Source organism: Biomphalaria glabrata, chromosome 2 (genome assembly GCF_947242115.1).
Source record: "Biomphalaria glabrata chromosome 2, xgBioGlab47.1, whole genome shotgun sequence".
Classification (NCBI taxonomy): Eukaryota; Metazoa; Mollusca; class Gastropoda; family Planorbidae; genus Biomphalaria; species Biomphalaria glabrata.
In genome coordinates, this window is record NC_074712.1 from 14,384,086 (window position 1) to 14,403,767 (window position 19,682).

At 34.2% G+C, this 19,682-nt stretch overlaps 1 protein-coding gene across 2 annotated transcripts; it reads left to right on the forward strand.

The window, feature by feature from the left end:
* The first annotated feature begins 8,042 nt into the window (after window positions 1-8,042).
* LOC106078609 (uncharacterized) lies at window positions 8,043-18,350 on the forward strand. Of its 2 annotated transcripts, none has more exons than XM_056019277.1 (6): window positions 8,043-8,309; window positions 10,559-10,840; window positions 11,383-11,547; window positions 11,958-12,032; window positions 12,480-12,757; window positions 15,381-18,350. In XM_056019277.1, exons 1-6 carry the CDS (start codon window positions 8,255-8,257, stop codon window positions 15,669-15,671), a joined length of 1,146 nt encoding a protein of 381 aa, XP_055875252.1. In that variant the 5' UTR covers window positions 8,043-8,254; the 3' UTR covers window positions 15,672-18,350. The 2 variants fall into 2 exon arrangements, with proteins under 2 accessions (XP_055875252.1, XP_055875254.1); XM_056019279.1 differs by having other exon boundaries at window positions 8,102-8,122.
* The last annotated feature ends 1,332 nt before the right edge of the window (window positions 18,351-19,682 follow it).

Sequence of the window (19,682 nt, forward strand, 5' to 3'; positions counted from 1 at the left end):
AAATAAGTTGAGAGTAGTTGATAATATATATTAGTTTTTGCAAATATTTGCCGAAATTTATAGGAGTAAAATTTTAAAGTACATATATTTTTATCGCTTATCATCTCTGCATTTAGAGTTTATTTAACTCACAGATTAATTTATTTAAAAATAATTATTATCAAAAATGTTAATGATATTGCTAAAAAAAATAATACAATTTAAAAAATGTTTACAACATTATTATAGATTACATAAATAAAACATTCTAACAGGCACATTTATTATTTTTAAAATTAAGTTTACAGATTATTATGTACTGCTTTTCTCATTTTTTACCAGCACCTGTACTAGTAGATCTGTGTACCTACCTCTTTTTTTCTCTCCAAAACTATAGATCTAATGATAATATAATAATAATAAGCAGGGCCGACCTTATATAATAGGAGGTCCTACTAGGCAAAGTGAATTTGGTGGCCCCAAATGAAATAGTAAAATAACAGATAAACAGCGAAAAAATACAATTATGTAATTTATTTCAAACCTAATATACTCTAACCCCCAAAAAATAACAATGGGGACAAATTTATCAATTTCTCCTCTTAAATTTTTTTTTAGAGACGTGCGAAACTCCCACCAATCGGAGGCCCTAGGCGGCTGCCTAGATTGCCTAGGCCTAAAGCCGGAACTGTAATAAGGTTATTCTTCGAGTCAGCCCATTGTAGTCTGGTCAGTCATCAGATGGCAGACTTTTTAGCGAAGTCCGCGGCACAAACGAGCACCTTAAACGATGAACCATGCACCCTCGCGAGTCAGCACTTTGGTTCCACAGTTGGGACGCTTCCGATAAGGGCCGAGAGCTCCATAGGCAGTTGAGCAGATCATACCGAAAGGACGCTTGATGGAAGCTCAGCCGTGCGGAACAGGACGTCCTAGCCCAGTTCCGAGTCGGACACTGTCCAATAGGCGCGTACTTTCTTCCATCAGCGGAAGAACAGTTAGGGGCCCAGGGAAATAACCATCACCAACAAGACCTGGCACTTCAACGTCATTGTCAAGCCAATACTTCTTTGTGAAGCAGAGACCTGGAGAGCCACCGTCACCACCTAGAAATCCAGGTGTTCATCCATGGGCGCCCGCAGGATTTTTTGCAAAAGGTGGGGGGGGGGGGGGGGGGGGGGGAGGGGGGTGCAAGTTGCACCTATGGCTCAAAGTAGTAGATTCAACTTTTTTTTTATTACAGAGAATATTAAAGAAAATAACTGCTGCCCCCTCGCCCCCCCCCCCATACCTATGCGATATTGTTCACAGTAAATAGGCCTACTTGTTTCATGAAATTAAAATAAAAACTAGTAAAAAACAAAACTATTTACTATAAACGTTGGTAAGTTTATCCGTGCAGCCCGTGCATCCCAACGGTCGATCAAACTAAAAATATAAACGCTGCCAAAACTGTCAATAACTTGACTACTGAATTGCATCTCGTCGCGATGGACAAGCCGGCGATGAACGCTTATCTGGCAGTTCTGATATTCTTCTTTACGTTGTAAGTCTTGCATCGTTTTAGGATGTAGACAAAACAGGTTGAACTAAGCAATATTATTGCTTGAAAAGCGAGACGTTAATGAAGAAAATAACGAATCAAGATACAGAATGTAAAGCCGTGTTCTGTAATAATCCCAAAATCTAAACATGTGGTTTTTGCTAGGTGCAAAATCTCGGCAGCACCAATTCATTACCAAGTTTGTCTTCCAGCAGTGTCACCTTACTCAGGATGCCATCCCTGAATTGTTCCTCGGCATGGTCAAGTTGGTTTTTGATTATGTCATTAATGTGACTGCTGGTGTGCTGTTGAGCGAACACTTAGCCTATGCTAAGATAGTCAGACTGCAACATGACGGAAACAGGAAACTGGTTCAAGAACGGATGAATAATTGACGACAATTAAAAGACAAATCAGAAGCAGGCTCTGATTACACATAGGCAGTTTGTCTGGTTTCACTTACAACCATTATTTTAAAATAGGGCCTACGCCAAACAGTCAAAGATCTTCTCAAAGTTGTGACTTAAATGAATGAATTCGTATTTCTCTGTCCATCGTGTCTCACAAAACCAATGATTTCTCGAGTAAAATCGCTATCAACATATCCAACGCTGTAACACATCTATTCAGTACCAGAGATATCTGCATTTTCATTACCGAAATACCAAGAAAACGCAGTTAATTCATGCTGCTGCCAGTGCTCCGTCGATACAAATCAACGTTTTGACTCAGATGGCATGGAAAGAACTTTCTTATATCTGTTCTATCGTAAACAGGTGGCCGTGTTTAACCTGCTTTTTTGTTGAGCGCTAACAATGACCGCAACTCCACAAGACGTACCAAGTAACCAAGATGACTGCGCTCTTCAATCTTGTTCAAAGAAACGTTCACATTTAGGTCTATCAAATCGAAAGACAGCTGGCAAGGATTTTTCCTCCAAGACAACAACAACAACAACAAACAACAACAACGTGTATCCTATTGTAAAAGTAGTAAAGTTCCCCTTTCAGACCTAGTGGTCTATAGGGCAGATGATGTAAAAGTGGTAAAGTTCCCCTTTCAGACCTAGTGGTCTATAGGGCAGGCGATGTAAAAGTGGTAAAGTTCCCCTTTCAGACCTAGTGGTCTATAGGGCAGATGATGTAAAAGTGGTAAAGTTCCCCTTTCAGACCTAGTGGTCTATAGGGCAGGCGATGTAAAAGTGGTAAAGTTCCCCTTTCAGACCTAGTGGTCTATAGGGCAGGCGATGTAAAAGTGGTAAAGTTCCCCTTTCAGACCTAGTGGTCTATAGGGCAGGCGATGTAAAAGTGGTAAAGTTCCCCTTTCAGACCTAGTGGTCTATAGGGCAGATGATGTAAAAGTGGTAAAGTTCCCCTTTCAGACCTAGTGGTCTATAGGGCAGATGATGTAAAAGTCATCTGTTTCTGTGGCTTACGAGGTGGTTAACGAGGGTGGCCAGCACAACGACCAACCGCCTTTACTTTTCTCCAACTAATGTCAGGTACCTATTAGAGCTGGGTGGACTCAGAGGCGCCCTAGGATCCCAAAATAAAAAATCCCAGTCTTCACCAGGATTAGAACCCGGGACCTCCGGTTCAGAAACCAAGCGCTTTACCGCTCAGCCACTAAGCCTCCTTGTATGCTATTGTAGGCCCTTACTAAATATAACGATAACTACGTATGTGCACATGAAAAAAAATCGTCACGACTGACGTGCTATAGAATACTGAATTGAGAACCATTAATAAAGCGCACATGGTCGGACATGACCTGTAGATTAGCCTATTCTAGTTTATTAAAATAATAGATTATTCTTATTAACTTTATTTCGGAATCGAAGACATTGTCATTATTATTCTCCCTTGAATGCGAATAGGCCTACTGTTGCGAGAACGTTTCATGTTGCTCCCTTTTCAAGTGTTAGGCTTTACTCTTTTATTAATATCAAAAACTTTCAAAAGAATATAAAACAGTATTCTATTTAGTTCAAGTAATTAAGGTTTCGATGGTATCTTTCTATGTTTGTTTACAAATTGAGATATCATATAAACCTCTAAGTCTATCTACGTCTAGAAATGAAATGGGTAACGTAAACTCTCGCTTATATTAATGTCTTTATCTTTCGTTATGAAACTTATGAGGACAAATCAGGGACGGATTGCCCGGTGGGCCGGTACCCAAATGGGCCGGTAGGGCCACCAAAGGGCCGGATGCATGCCACTATTGCATGTATTAAATTATTATAGGTTTTATAATATTCTCTTTTTAAAAGTGGCCCTCTGAGCGTCGTGTTAAAAAAATCTTCTATAGACTACACTACAGTCTAATACTAATTTAATGTAACAAAACACATTTTCCGAAATAATGTAATAGCCTACACCAGGGGTCGGCAACCGTTTGAGTCGGAAGAGCCAAAAATTAGAATTTACAAATTTTAAAGTTTTTAAAGAGCCACAACATTTTTTCTTGCCAACAATAAATAGTACTCACACACTCTTTTTAAACGTGTTATTCCTATATATATATATATATATATATATATATATATATATATATATATATATCTTATCTTATCTTATATAATACAGACGTTACTTCAAAAAAGAAGATGATTACGTCCTACGCGTCATGCATTTAGTCATGCATATTAACCAATGACTTAAATTCTGCCAAGTCACTGGTTTTCCTGGCTAGCTCAGGCAACCCATTCCATGCTCTAATAGCACTAGGGAAGAAGGAGTATTTGTACAAATTTGTCCTAGCATATGGGATGAGGAATGTGCCTTTATCTTTGTGTCTTTCAGAGTATTTTATTAAATTTTGTTTTTGTATTTGAAGATTATGGTTCAGTGTTTTATGTATTATTGCTACTTTACTTTTGAGCCTTCTGTCCTGAAGGCTTTCTAAATTTAGTGATTTTACTAAAGGTGTTATTCTAGTCAAATGTGAATATTCGTTTGTTATGAATCGCACTGCTCTATTTTGTGTCTGTTCTAGTTTCTTAATGTTTTCTTGAGTTGAGGGGTCCCAAACAGAGGATGCATATTCTATTATTGGCCTAACCAAGGTTAAATAACATTTTAGTTTTATGTTCTTATTTGATTTATAGAAATTTCTTTTAATAAATCCTAATGCTTTGTTTGATTTTTTTGTAGTTTCATCAATATGTGGATTCCATGACAGTTTTTCATTTATTATAACACCTAGGTATTTTGCGTTTTTAGTCTGTGTTACTGGTTTGCCATGAATAAGATAAGTGGAATTAATTTGTTTTAGTTTTTTTGTTACTCTTAACAACTGACATTTTTCTGGGTGGAAAGACATGCTCCAATTTGATTCCCATTTCTGTAATTCATCTAATTCTCTTTGTAAAATATCTGTGTCTTGTGTTGTTTTTATTGTTCTATATATTATGCAATCGTCTGCAAATAATCTAACTTTTGTTCCTGAAGTAATGCAATTTGGTAAATCATTTATGTAAATTAAAAATAGTAGTGGACCCAAGACTGTTCCTTGAGGTACACCTGAGTTTACTGTTATCGGTGTTGATTTAGAGCCATTTATTATTACAGTTTGTTCTCTCCCTATCAGAAAGTCTTTAATCCACTGATGCAGTGGACCATTAATGCCGAAATATTTTAATTTTTTAAGCAAACTATGGTGGTGAACTTTGTCAAAAGCCTTAGAAAAATCTAGTAAGATAGCATCTATTTGTTCACTATTATCTAAACCTTTTGAAAAATCATCAATTAGTCCTATTAGTTGTGTTTCACATGATCTATATTTCCTAAAGCCATGTTGGTATGGTGTGAGGACATTATGTTTGTCTAAGTGGTTTATGATGTTGCTACATATTATGTGTTCTAGGATTTTACATGTGATGCTGGTAAGTGATACTGGTCTGTAGTTTCCTGGGTCAGATTTTTCTCCTTTTTTAAATAGGGGGGTGACATTAGCTTCTTTCCAGTCCTTTGGTACTCTGCCCTGGTTAAGTGAAGCCTGAAAGAGTATTTTGAACACTGGGGCTAGCTCATTACTTAGTTCTTTGAGTAATCTAGCTGGAATACCATCAGGTTCAGAAGCTTTATTTGGTTTGGTGTTGGCTAATAGTTTTTGAATTCCATTTTCTTGTACTACTATATCTTCTATGTTGTCTACTTGGTTCAAATTCAGTAATATGTCTTTGTCTCCTGGGGCTGAGAATGCTGATGCAAAGTATTTGTTTAGAGTGTTTGCTTTAGTTTCATTATCATTATGTATTATGTTATGTTCATCTTTTAATGGCGCTACGCCTGTTGTTTCCATTTTCTTAGACTTAATGTATGACCATAGGTTTTTGTTGTTGTCTTTAGATATTACATTGTTTATGTATTCACTCTGCAGCTGTCTGCTTACTTTTTGGGTTAAGTGTTTAATTTTTATATACTTTTTGTAAACTCTTTCTGCATTAGTTTCTTTAAATTTTCTATATAGGTTTTCCTTCTGTTTACAAAGCTTCTTTAGTCTATTATTAAACCAGCATTTATTTATTTTGTTTGATGTGTATTTAGTTGGTATTTGATTTTCTATAATGCTTTTAAGATTGTTTTTAATGAAATAACGTAAGAATTTCGAGGTTTATTTTGTCGTTGTTGCCCTTTTATTTTTTCCTGTCATACATCTGGCTCCATCAGGTGTTATTGAAACGATTTTAATAAAAGCGATCTTAATGTCTTCAAGGTATTTTTGCACGACAGTGGTAGCAATCCTAGAGTTTCTTCTTTTGGACCTTTGGGAAGACATATTACTGACAAAATGGAAATCTTGTGCCGTGTCTTTATGTCGCAAGACTCATCTATATCAAGTGATAAGACAGAAGAAAGTTGGATATCTTCGCCTACAAATATGTTACATTTGAAGACAATTAAGCTATATTATCTTGTTCTGTTTAAGCGAATAATGGCAAATCTTTGATTTTTTTTTTTAATTTCTGGTTTGTTTTTGAAATCATGAATGAGTTCTTCAGATGCATGTATGAAGCAGTTTTTCTATAAATGGTTTGCCTTTTTCCGCAAATTTCTAGTGGTACTGCAAAGTGTGCCAGATTAGTATTACTTGTAGATTGCTTCTAACCTGGAGAAGATAATCGCTTCTAACTCATTGACTTGAAACAACAAACTATTCGTAACAGCCAAAGCACGTGGTGAAGATGTTAATTCGTCTTGCGTCGAAAGCGATTTAAAACCTACATAGAAACATCCGACGACGGCCGAGAGCTTCCAACGACTGACAACAGTGACGAAGCATGTCATAGGGGAGGGGTGGGGTGAAAAAAGAGTACAAGTTGCTGAGAAATAGAATCGGTGGCTAATTCTCGTTAAAATATTCAGAACTATTTGAAAAAATGTTTCGATAAAATAAATAATATTTGCGTTTGGAACTAAAGAGCCGCAGCTTCACACCCAAAGAGCCGCATGTGGCTCGCGAGCCGCAGGTTGCCGACCCCGGGCCTACACCCGTAGAGAGTGCTACCAGTGTAATGCTTCATCCTTTTAGGGCCTACACACGTAGCGATGAAAAGCAACATATTGCCTATTTTTCTTATTAAGACAAAGTTCACTGTATGCATGCGTACAGTTATCGATAAATTATCAAAGCTAACATAACGATTTTGAGGACAGGCATGATTGGATGTTAATCATGTGATATACGATTTGTGGGCCGCGTGGTAGAGAAATGCCGGGGCCGATTTGACACCCAGTCCGCCCCTGAGGACAATGACCAATAGATGCACTCAGTTTGATGGGCGGATTTTAAGTTAATGACAGGGACGATTTAGTCACCCACTCTGTCCCTTTTCCTAACCTAACATCCTTATACAACGAGCCTGGTAATGACCACATTCAAACTAAAGAGAAATGTAGGTCATTTGAACCACAACTTCATCATGGCCTTCTGACTTCGAAGTCTGTAATTTGGCAGTGGTTAGCAAAAATAAATAAAAAATAAACTCGGGTGTTTATACATTCCGAGACATTCCCTCCCTTTCTTATCTCACACGTGCATAAGACGGAACTAGAAGAGTGAAGCACTCTATTCATTCACACGCATACTCATATATCTACACACATACACCTAGACTACACAATCTGTTTCACATACAATGCTTCCAGTGAGTCTCAGAAGTTGTATTGCGCAACTATATGCTACCGTATGGTGACTCACGATTTGGCACCGTGCTCACCCTGGGTGAAGAGAATGAAGTCTCAAAAAAGGGGGATTAACATTATCTAACAAAGGTTTCCCGGGATTTTTAGTGATGATTTAGATTATTTTTAGAATTATGTTATGATAACTAAAAACATTTTGTGTTTTTGTATGTGGTTAAAGTGATAACTAGGCTATATATTAATTGTCACATACTGTTTTTGATAATTGTTTTACCTTTTAGAAATGGAAAGTAGGACAATGTACTAAAAATAGCGAACCACTAGTTTATTTTTATGAAATTAGATTACGGGAAAAATGCCAAGGGGAACCACTCCCATATATTTTAGACTTCGTATGGGACAAGACTGAACCATAGAAGATTATAGATCTAGAGACTATTGAATATTGAATGTTCGTAGTTTAACTGATCTCAGTATTCTGAGTATTAGAATCTAGACCTAGATCTAGAATCATAGATATTTTTTTTTTTAAAGGCATTGTCGACGAACACCTAGAGATCTAAAACTGGATTATTCTTGAGATATGAAGTGGACTTTTTATATTTCCATTTTACTTACATATCTGTTGTTACGAGAAGGTAGAGTCAGAGTACATGTACCGTAGTCGTAGTCACTAACTTAACTAACTAAGTCAGCGTAGTGTCTGTGGTAGAGACAGACTGTCACTAGACTTAGACGACTAGAGTAACTAACTTTAAATAACTTACTAAGAATAACTTATAAGATTAATAAGAAGTAAGAATTAATCATGAATTATAATAATTTAGTAATTATTTATAGTTAATAGTATTAAAATAGTATTTTATAGACATTATTATAAATAAATTATTATATTTATAGTGTTAAAAATGACCAGTGACACGAAGAGGTTAACGTGTGACCCCCGGCGAGATAACACAGCAGCGGGTGTCCTCTGGAATGTACATGTATAAACAAAGACAGGATGTGACGTGTCCTTACGTGTTATTCCAGAAGGTACTAGCAATGTCCAGTGACAGATAGAGGTCACAACTTGTGACCCCAGCAAGATGACACTGCAGCCAATGTTTTCTGGAATCTACATGTATAAACAAAGACAGGATGTGACGTTTCCTCACGTGTTATTCCAGAAGATACTAGCCGTGTTTGTGCAACTTTGGACAAGCGATTAGGGACTCTATATAAGCCAGAGAGTTAATGTGAAAGTCAGTCGTGAGTGAGCCGTTACAGTCGATACAGACGATGTAAGACGTGTTCGGCTCTAATGGAAGAGAAATGTGTACGACTCGATGCAAGTTAACTAGGGTAGAGTTAACTGGAGTGGACTCCTGTCGTTAAAGTCTATACCGCAAACTACAGTGGACTTGAGCTGTTACAGTCAATACGGTCGATGTAAGACTTGTGCGGCTCTGATTCGATAGACTTGAGTACGACTTGGTTCAGCTTTGGGAGACCTGGAGCGACACCGGGAAGTGTGTCGTTGATCTGTTCTGTGGAATACGGCTCGATGCAAGTTGAGAAGAGATGAATTGCAACGAAGTGAAGAGATGAATTGCAACGAAGTATAGCTAACTGTAAACTGACATATTGTACAGTCTTCTACGCTACATGTTACAGTGACGAATTGTTAGAATTAATAGTCATTAAAGTTATATGAAACTGAAAGTTGAGTCGTCAGGTTCTTTGCAGTGTTTTTATTTGTGTGCCTACTAATACATTTAGCCAGAAGATTCAGAAATACGTAACAATAGATATATAGTTATTAAAGTTATATATCTCGACTCTAGATCTAGTTATACATAATACTTATACAGTTATACTTATAGTGTTATAGATATCTATAATCTAGATTTAGTCAATTTAGTGATTTTAGTCTTAAGATCTAAACTAGTTCTAGATTAAGATTTAGACTAGAGTCTAGATGTAGTAGATCTACTCTAGATAGATCTACTCTATGATGATGATCTATATCGTAGATCTAGAAGTAGAATAAATGTCACTAAAATGTAAGAGACTTGTGTCACTTAAGTTTAAGACTAAGACACTTAAGTTTAAGTGTCTTAAGAAGTAAAGTAGCTATTTAAATATATAAATATAAAGCAGAAAGTAAGGCCACTGTCACTAAGTGCCAGATTCTAGATCTTGTCTATATAGATCTAGAATCTATAGATCTACTCTATAGTATAATACTGTTGTGTTTTTGTATTTATTTGGATTATGGTCTATAGCTACATTAGTTTGTTAATTATGGTTTATGGTTCAGTGTTTAATCATTATGATTATGTATTCATCATGACATTATGATCTGGTAACTGGTCATCATCATTGTTCACAATCATTATGAATACTTAGGTCTACTATATTTAGAGTACTCTCTAATAAGAATATAATTTATAGATCTACTTATATTTATAGATCTGCTAGTAATGTGACAAGAGTCTAGAGCTAATCTAGATCATGATATCTACTCAATCTAGCGGTCTACACTATAGCTAGAATAGAACTAGAGATCAGTAGACCCTAGCTAGATATATGAGATAGAAAAAAAAAAATATATATATATATAGTTTATTATACTTTATATATTATCTAGATATATATATTATTAAAAAAAACAAAAACTTTTTGAATCTATAGAATTTAAATCTGGATCTAGAATATTGTTATAGTTGTTTTGTAATAACTTAATAAAGTTGTATAGACATCATAATGGTATGTGCTCTAGGCTGTCATCAAGATGGACCTGAGTTCGAATCCTGCCCACTGCCATTCCCTGTCATGTCTTCCATTTGAAGTCTCCTTCTAATGATAGTAGCAGAAGTAATGATAATTTCTTGTATCTTTGTAGCTGTGAATGCCACTGGCTCCTGTCCACAACATTTAGCAAGTGTTGCCAAGAGTAAAAGCTTCATACACAGACACATCTGCTATCTCTTTGTGGACAATGAGGTGTACTGGAAACAGGCCAGGGAGAAGTGCTGGAACCTGGGCGGAGAAATGCTTTCAATTGAAAATGAAGACACCATGAACTTTATCAAGCAGAAGCTCAATTCACAAGAACTGGGCTGGCAAAGAAATGGAGTTTGGCTAGGTGCCCAGAACAGGCTCAAGAGATGGAAATGGACGAATGGTTAGACTAAAAAAAATCATATTTCTAACTAAATAGTGTGTTATCTTTGGTACCATTTTACATCAAGTTGTAATTTAGACTTTGCTTTTCTATCAAACATCACAAAATTTTGAATTGATATATAGATTTTTATATAAGATTTACAAAAAAGAAACTGATATTTCTAAATGTATTATTAAGTATTTTTGGTATATTGTTAAATTTTTTAAATAAAGCTTTCTTGTATCGATCATATCATTTTGAGGTGCTATTTCCATAAAAGAGAAAAAAAAAAGAAGTTAAATTTGATAGCTGCCTGATCATGTGGTATGCGCTTTAGATTATAGTCAAAATGGTAACAGGATCTGCTGCTATTCCCTGATGTCTGTTTGGGCTAGGATGTAATTACATAATCTTTATCTCAAAAGAAATATCAGAAGCTTAAAAAAATTATCAAATAAATACTTTGAAATATTTAACATGTGTTGAATAGTTGACATGCTTTTTTACATTTGGATGTAGACATAGTGAAATGTTCATTCTTTTTTTGTTTTTCTCACCAGGAAGAGAATTAAACTACACCAACTGGGCACCTGGTGAGCCATCAAGGTGGCTTGGTGTTATGTCTGTAGAGGATTGCGTTTTGATGCGACAAAAGGAAGGCTGGAAGTGGTCAGATAATGTTTGTGGATCACTCAAGTTCCACTATAATTATATTTGTCAATTTCGTAAGTATTTTTTTAATGTGCTTTTTAGTAAATTGAGTTTCTTCTTTTTTTTTTGTATTCAATGCTTGCAATACATCATGTTTGAAAACTTTGGTGTATTAACTCTGATAAAAGCAAAGATCATTTAAATTAAAAATTATTCAGATAAAAACTTAATTTAAAAAGAAAAAGCAAAACATTTTATTCTAAGCAAATGGATATATCGGTATGGTCTTTTTGACTTATTTTTATGGCTCAAGGAATATAAAAAAATAATTGAAAAATGTCAGCAAAATATTTAAGTAGTACCCTTTCAAATTGTTATGCTAAGAGAGATCCTGTCACGTAGGGCAAGTCAATAAAATATAAAATGTTATTCGTATGTCATTAGTGTATAGTTTTATTTGGCATTTTGCTTTCTGTTTTCATAGCACTTATCAAACCAGAAGAGAGCAATATCAAAATTTCATCTGAAGCCCAGCAGTATGTGAATGACAATGGCTATTGTGAGTACTTAGTGACATCCTACTTTATCAATGATAGTCTGTTAGAAATGTTTAGTACTAAAAGTACTATGTACATTGTCACTATTGGAATGCTGTGCAAACTAGTTGCCACCTTGTCATTGTATTTGATTACTGTGTTTTCTTCTCTCAACTTAACCATCATTATTAGGTTTCTATCAGTAGAAACATTACCCAGAAACACAATCACATAAAAAGACAAAACAATATATAGGCCCTCTAATTATTTTTTTATAATTTTGTGGACATGTCAAAATTTTTTTAAACAATACTTTATCCCTGGTACTAGTGAAAGAACTTTTATTTTAAATTGGCCTTAATTTGCTTTTTAGAAATCTCTTTTTTTTTGGGGGGGGGGTACTTTTTTTTTCCTCCTCCTGCCAATAAAAAAAGAAAAATCATTGAATTGCTTCATGTTGTACTTTGCAGCCACAATTCTGACTGTGATTGTCAGCTTATGCTCATTCCTGCTCTTCCTGATGCTCTTTGTCTTTCTGATGCTGTATTGCCGTTTCAAAAGTTTGAAACTCAAAGCTGCAGCTGGTTCCGTGCACTACACAAACAACACTTCTGCTGCAACAGACAGCAGCACCTACCACGGCTCTACACTAACTGTAGAGACCAGCTATGCAAGTCAAGCTCCAGAGCCCCCTAGGAGCCAGCCCCCTGCTGTCATGCCACTTCATGAGACTCCACCATACACAGAGGTTTATATTTTTACTCTTGTTAGAGCTTATAATGCTTAGCTTATTTGTTTGAAATAAGTCTGATGTTGTTTTTTTTTATTACTTTAATTGGTATTTTCTCATATGCTAAACAAGAAACAAAGTTGTAACTGACCTATAAATTGTGCAGATGTGCCAAAAAACTCAAATACAAATACACGTTGTAACTGATGATTTACAATGTACCTTATATTTCACAACTAAATATGTAGTAGAGAGTCTTGAGTTAGTAAACATTCAATGTTAGAGTTCTTAATTATGGATATTTTATTAAACTCCACCCATTATAGGCAACTGGAATTAGTTGGAGAAAGTAAATCTGGTTGGCCATTGTGCAGTTGCATGACATTTTATGACAGTATGGCTATTTGTTGGTCACAAACACTATAGAACTTTTCATTTTCTGTTTCGTGGAATTCTGAGTCTCAGGGAATTACAAAAGTTAAGAAAGCATCTTTAGAAAATGAAATTAGATATATAATAAAAAAAAATAAAACCAACTGTAAACTACTTAATCAGAAAAACTCTTAAATGTCTTTTTTTTTTGTTTGAATAGAGATTAAAAAATGAACTAAGTGATATGGCACAATTAGCAGTTTGACTTTTAGTGATATTTTTGTTAAAAAAGCTCCATTTCATAACATGTAAGCTCATAGTAGTAATTGTTCAAATACTTGAGTAAATTATCTTGTTACAGATACTGCCAGGATGTTTTGAAATAGATTCATCTTCTTTTATAGTATTAAATAAAAACAGGATTATTGTCCTCGAGTTTATAAACATAGAAAAGTGTTTTTTGTTAAAGTATGATTTAATGAATTTTTTTTAGTTTTTGATAGAATAAAAATTACACTTTATCTTATAAATTACAGACATTTCTAAAAAAAAAAGAAGAAGGTAATTATTGTATTAGTAGAAACTAAGAAAGCAAAGAGGTCTACAATGATCTTCAAATTCTGTTGACATTTTGAGAACATGTTTTAAAAATAAATTACACAATATGTTTACAATATTCTCTTAATGGTTCAACTTCTTCAGAAGTTGTTTACACCTCTGTTATGTAATAATGATGTACAGAGCCGGACTATGCACTTTCATAGGCCCCACGCTAATTCTAGCTGTAAATTATTAAATTAAACCATTATGACATTATAACAGGGTTTCTGCTGCCTCGAAAAAAAAAATGGCATTATCATCTTTCATTTCATAAAAATGTATTGCAAAGATGAATGTGTTTTCTAATACAAAATCTTAATTTTCACATTATGCTTATCCCAACCCAAACTGGGCCCCACGCAATCCATTTTGCATAGGGCCCGTCAATTGTTAGGGCAGCCCTAATGATGTAACAACTTGCTATAGTTGTTATTAATTTTCATTAGCCTAATCTTTTTCTTTCTGATATGCAAAGTTTCACAAATTCTTAGATTATTCTGGAAGCCTTGAATATACCCAAGTCAATGAATAAAACAAAATTTGAACCTAAATCCTGTTATTTCCACTTTTTTAATGTTTTAAATTTATTGGATACTAGCCTGACATTACCCGCGGCCTGCTGGTCTAAGTTTGTGTTTACTAATCTAGTGGATTGAATTTAGATGTATGTTAAACTTAGCTAATGATCCTTTCAAGTTTTTTCTCTTTCGCTACGAAAATAAAATTAGTTTTGCGAAAATGGGTTTACCCGAACTTGATACATACATATCTATTAAAAACGAAAAGAGCGATAGATGTAATAGTACAATTAAAACGTGTTTACCCGATTTGTTAAATGAATGGGATTATAAAGAAAACAATTAAACGAAATAATTTTTAGTACGCGATTCATGAATGAATATAGGCCTATCTCAACACGGCTTCGCAGCTTTTGTAAACGAATTAAAAATGCTTTAGAAAACCAAATTTGAATGTTAATGTGATCAAAATATGAAATGAATGGACTATAATTAGTATGTTCATGTGTTAAAGTATAAAACTATTTGTGCGAAGTTATATCATCTTAGTGTTTAATTAGAGTTTAGACCTAGGAATGGAAAGATGTGTAACATTACGGTATTGTCTACTGAAAGAATGTTCATCAGGAAATCTGTAGTCACAGATATAAGGAACTAATGTATGTAAAAATGGTTTTGAAACACAAATTTGAAGGTTAATTTTATTATATAATGAAATCAATGGACCTTCTTTTGTATTTTCATGTGTCAAAGTAAAAAACTATCTGCGCAAAGTGTATTTCTTAAAATTATATCTAGATCTAAATCCTTTCAATCTTTTCTCATGTCAACATTGTAAACAAAGCCTAGGTCCATAAATACTATAGCTTTAATAGAGTCGGTCAACTTTTTTTTTTTTGAGGGTCTTAAGTTTGTTTTAGGGCTACAATACATACACTACGGTCTAAGTTGGTACCCAAGGAACATTTCTGCCAAGTTTGATTAAGATCGGTCAAACGGTTTTGATTTCTATACGGGGACATACATACATACATACGCCTTACTTTCTACTTTGTATATTAGATCTAGATCGTAGGACGTAATCATCTTCTTTTTTGAAGTAACGTCTGTATTACATAAGATAAGATTTATTTGTTCTTTTTATTTTTCAGGTTGTCAAACCAAATAATCATCTGGTCAAGTCAAATGTTTTTCACCAAGTACAAGAAACTAATCTTTTGGAATCCCAGGGTGCTTGCGGAGGCAGTGATCCCGAGCTCGATTTGAGGACCCCTCTTATAAAGCAGGACACTGTCTCATCCAGCAATTCTGATCTAGGGCAGTATATTGATATGCGCTCAGTGTCTTCAAGGGCCAGTGCCGAGTGTCTTATGGAAGACAAGCACACATACAGCAATGTTGATCACAAAGCTGAGGAAAACCTCTATGAAGTGCTTCCTTGATTCATTTCCTTGTTGTCACCTTTAATGAAGCTGCCTCGATGCGACGAAATCTGAGATACAAAAGACAATATAGGGCATATCTCACATTTGTAGAGCTACCATTGACCGTTTGACATGGTAACTTTTACAGACCATAGTAAAATGGCCAAAAAGAAAGTCTCTCTCTCTTTGACTTCTGCATGTCCCATCAAGTTTTGACTGAGCAAAGTCATTTTACTACCTAGGAGTAGAACCAATGCTAGTAAGTAGGGTAGCTCTAGTAACATTTGGTTACTATCAATACATTTAACATCACACTCACACACCTACTTGAGTTTGAGTCAATATTACTAATGGTGATTATGTTTTTAAATCAAGTGGGCACCTTGTCTCCTAGGAGTTTTTCTTTGTCATTTTTTTAAATTGGTAATTTCAGTAAGTTTGAAATTCAACCAGAGAGGTGAATTAAAAAAAAAGTCTAGGAACTACAGTTTGTATGTTAACATCATCAAACATAGAGAATCACAATCTATCATACTTGTTTTCGATCACATCACATCATTGGCAAGTCTTCCATGTTGGTTCTAGAAGGTGTCATTTCTAAGTTTTACTACATCAATACCAAAATGCAAAATTTAGGTCCAATATTGCCAAAAGTTCATAAATAAATAATTTGAAAATTGCAGTGAAAGAACTGGAATATTTACAAAGAGTACAAATTCTGAAAATCATATTTAAAAGCTTGACAAGTTGAAATTCTTTCAAAATACCCTGTGACTTAGCCTAAGCACAATCTAGATTATAAATCAAACAACACTTAAAAAACTTTTTATTGCTATTTTATGGCAGTGTGGGTAACCCAGACATGTTTACACATAACTAGTCAGTCATTAATTGGTGAGTTTATCAAGCTGATACCTGACATGCTGGGTGGCTGCCTGGGCGCGCAGTCTGCGCACTGGACTATCGATTGGAATTGTCCTGCCATCCCCTGTCCTTCTGCAGGAGGTTTGGACTAGGAGGTAAATTATTTTCAACTCTGAGGGAACATCCGAAACATGACAACAAACATTTTACAAGTTATTATGTTTTAAAATGTTTTTAAAATATGAAAAGTACAATTAAAAAAAAAATGAAAAACCAAAAAAGTACTTTTTTTTTAAGCCTCCCATAGTCATCCCCCCCCCCCCCTTTCCCAAAACAAGTTTTTAATTGGATTTTTAGTCTGAATACTTCCCTTGAAGTAAAGATTGGACATACTAAGGGAGGCAATTCAAAAGATACACTATTGTAACCATTCCCATTTTACACAGAATCCCTTTTGTTGATGTTTTTGGTGATAGTTTATTTTTTATGGTATTTTAAATGTGTAGACAGAATAATATACTTACAACTTATTCACCTTTTTTCTTTTTCTTATTCATAAACACAGAACGGCAAAAGATAAATTTTTTGTAGAAATGTTGACATTTCCAAAACCCATTACTCTGCAAGACATGCTTCCGAGCTACCTTTGTTCATGTCTGTTTTTGTTTTTGTCTGCTATATTTCATGGATCCTCTCTGTTCAACTCAAACACTCTTGAACTGTACATAGCCTAGCCAGCATAGTCTTTTTTAGACTTCTGCTACTATTGTAGGATTTTATAATAACATATAATTCAATTTGAAGGCTTGGTCATTAATAACCATTATAAGAAGATCACTAGTCAATTATAAATGTAAGTCTTGAACATTTCATTAGCTAGAACTGGTTGTTGAACTTTAAATATGTTGTACCTGCCAACCATTTGATTAGTGTGTTCCAAATATAATCAAAATGTATTAAAGTATACCATTAGAAGACAACTACATGTGTAGAGCTTAACATGTGCCACGCACACATAATGTATAAAGTTTATAACAGTTACATTTCAAATTTATTGTTTAAAAAAAAAGGGCCTTTGCAATAATTATGAGTTTCATCTGTAAAGACTGATCTTGTGATTTACATTCAATGGAACTTGTTTAAATATATACTGCACAACTCGGTTGGTCACATTACATTTATTACTTAATATTCTGTTGACTAGCAGATTTACAATTAACAAGTTCCACTGTAATTGTTTTTTTTTTTAAATCAAAATTTTGATAGTTCTAAGATATATTGAAAGATACATTTGATTTATTGTTAAACTTGACTTTGTATAGTGTGATGGTGCAATATTCTTGTAAATAACTACAAGCCAATCAATAGCAAAGTATTCTGATTTTTTAAACATATATATATATATATATATATATATATATATATATATATATATATATATATATATATATATATATATTTATTTATTCTTTATTATTTTGTACCCAAGTACTGGCATTTATTTCTTTTTGAATAAAAAAATCTGTGAAGAAATGATGAGTTATTTCGTGCAATCAATATGAATTTAATTGCTTTGGTTAATTAGATTTGTTAGCATGTGAATTTAATATCAATGTTTTAAAATAAAATATATGTGTACATTTTATTTTATAAAGGGCTCCTTGTTATTATTCTTGTAAAACCAAAATTGTTGTTGATTTTTATTTACATTATGTTTTAGTGAATTTATTTGAACTATAACATTTGGGTTTTATCTACATGTTTTTTTTAAATAGTATATTTTGTTGCACTTTTATAAGATCTATTATAGAATAAAATACTTATTGTTTCTTATTGTCTTTTTTTCTTTTGCCATTAATAAAATAACATTGTTATAAAAACTTCAAAATAGAACAAGAGAAAGTGTGTGTGTGCATGGGGGGGGGGGGTGAAGTAATATTAGTAATTATATTCCTTGGCAAAAGAGCTTATTTATTATTGAGGAGAGTTGTTGGTGGGAAAGGGGGGGGGAGTAAAGAAGTGATACTTGGATTCAATTCAACTTCAATTCTTATCTTATATAATACAGACGTTACTTCAAAAAAGATGATGATTACGTCCTACGCGTCATGCATATTAACCAATGACTTAAATTCTGCCAAGTCACTGGTTTTCCTGGCTAGCTCAGGCAACCCATTCCATGCTCTAATAGCACTAGGGAAGAAGGAGTATTTGTACTAATTTGTCCTAGCATATGAGATGAGGAATGTGCCTTTATCTTTGTGTCTTTCAGAGTATTCAATGTAATAGAGGTACTAGAATTAGCTGTCCATAATAATGTAACGGGGGGGGGGGGGGGGAGCGTTTAAGTTTTATTTCGTTATAAGCCATATGAAAAATGGGATGGGTCTATGATAAAATAAACAATATATAGCCTGGTAACAAATCAATGGTTGTAGCTGATGGGTAATGTTGGTTATTATTATTAAAATGAGGTACATTATCAGTTAATCTGAAAAAATGGACAAAAGTTCTTGTAGTGGGATAGTTTTTGTGTGGAGGCAAAAAAATTAAAATAGTGAAAAAACTAAAATTACACATTTGATTAAAAACCTAGTGTACTTCAACCATAACATTGAGGACAAGATTAGCTATTTCTTATCTAAAAAAAATCAAAAGCAGCTGCCTAGTGTGCCTATGCCTAAGGCTGGCCCTGATACAACACCTGTGGTCCCCTTGTTGCCTACCCTTGACTTAATAAAACAAGATTCCAGGGAAGCAATAAGATTTAACCACTGGCAGATCTGAGGTTGATCAGGATAATAATAATAATGATCCAGAAGGAAATTAGTGAGTACATTACTAATCTCTTTTTAATTCTCTTAGTAATCTTGTGTTTTTTTACAAAGCTGATATCAACTCACTCTGTCTTTCTCGTACAAAGTTTGTACTAGTTTCTCCCACATCCATTCTCGGATCAAGTTGAAACTTTGCACAATTATTCAATGACATATACAAGACATGAAGCAATGAAAAAAACTAACACATCAGTCAATTGATTACTGGTAATTAATTATTTTGTTTGATACCAGTAAGGGAAATTAATCCTTCAGTATTTATAGATATAACTAAATTTGTTGGGCTTTGTCTCCTTAGATAATTATTAATGCTATTTCTCCCACATGC

Coding starts and splice junctions, on each gene's coding strand:
- LOC106078609 (XM_056019277.1), top strand. CDS start 8,255: ATGAAGTGGACTTTTTATATTTCCATTTTACTTACATATCTGTTGTTA. Junction 11,548..11,957: donor TAATTATATTTGTCAATTTC/GTAAGTATTTTT, acceptor CTGTTTTCATAG/CACTTATCAAACCAGAAGAG. Junction 12,758..15,380: donor AGACTCCACCATACACAGAG/GTTTATATTTTT, acceptor TTTATTTTTCAG/GTTGTCAAACCAAATAATCA.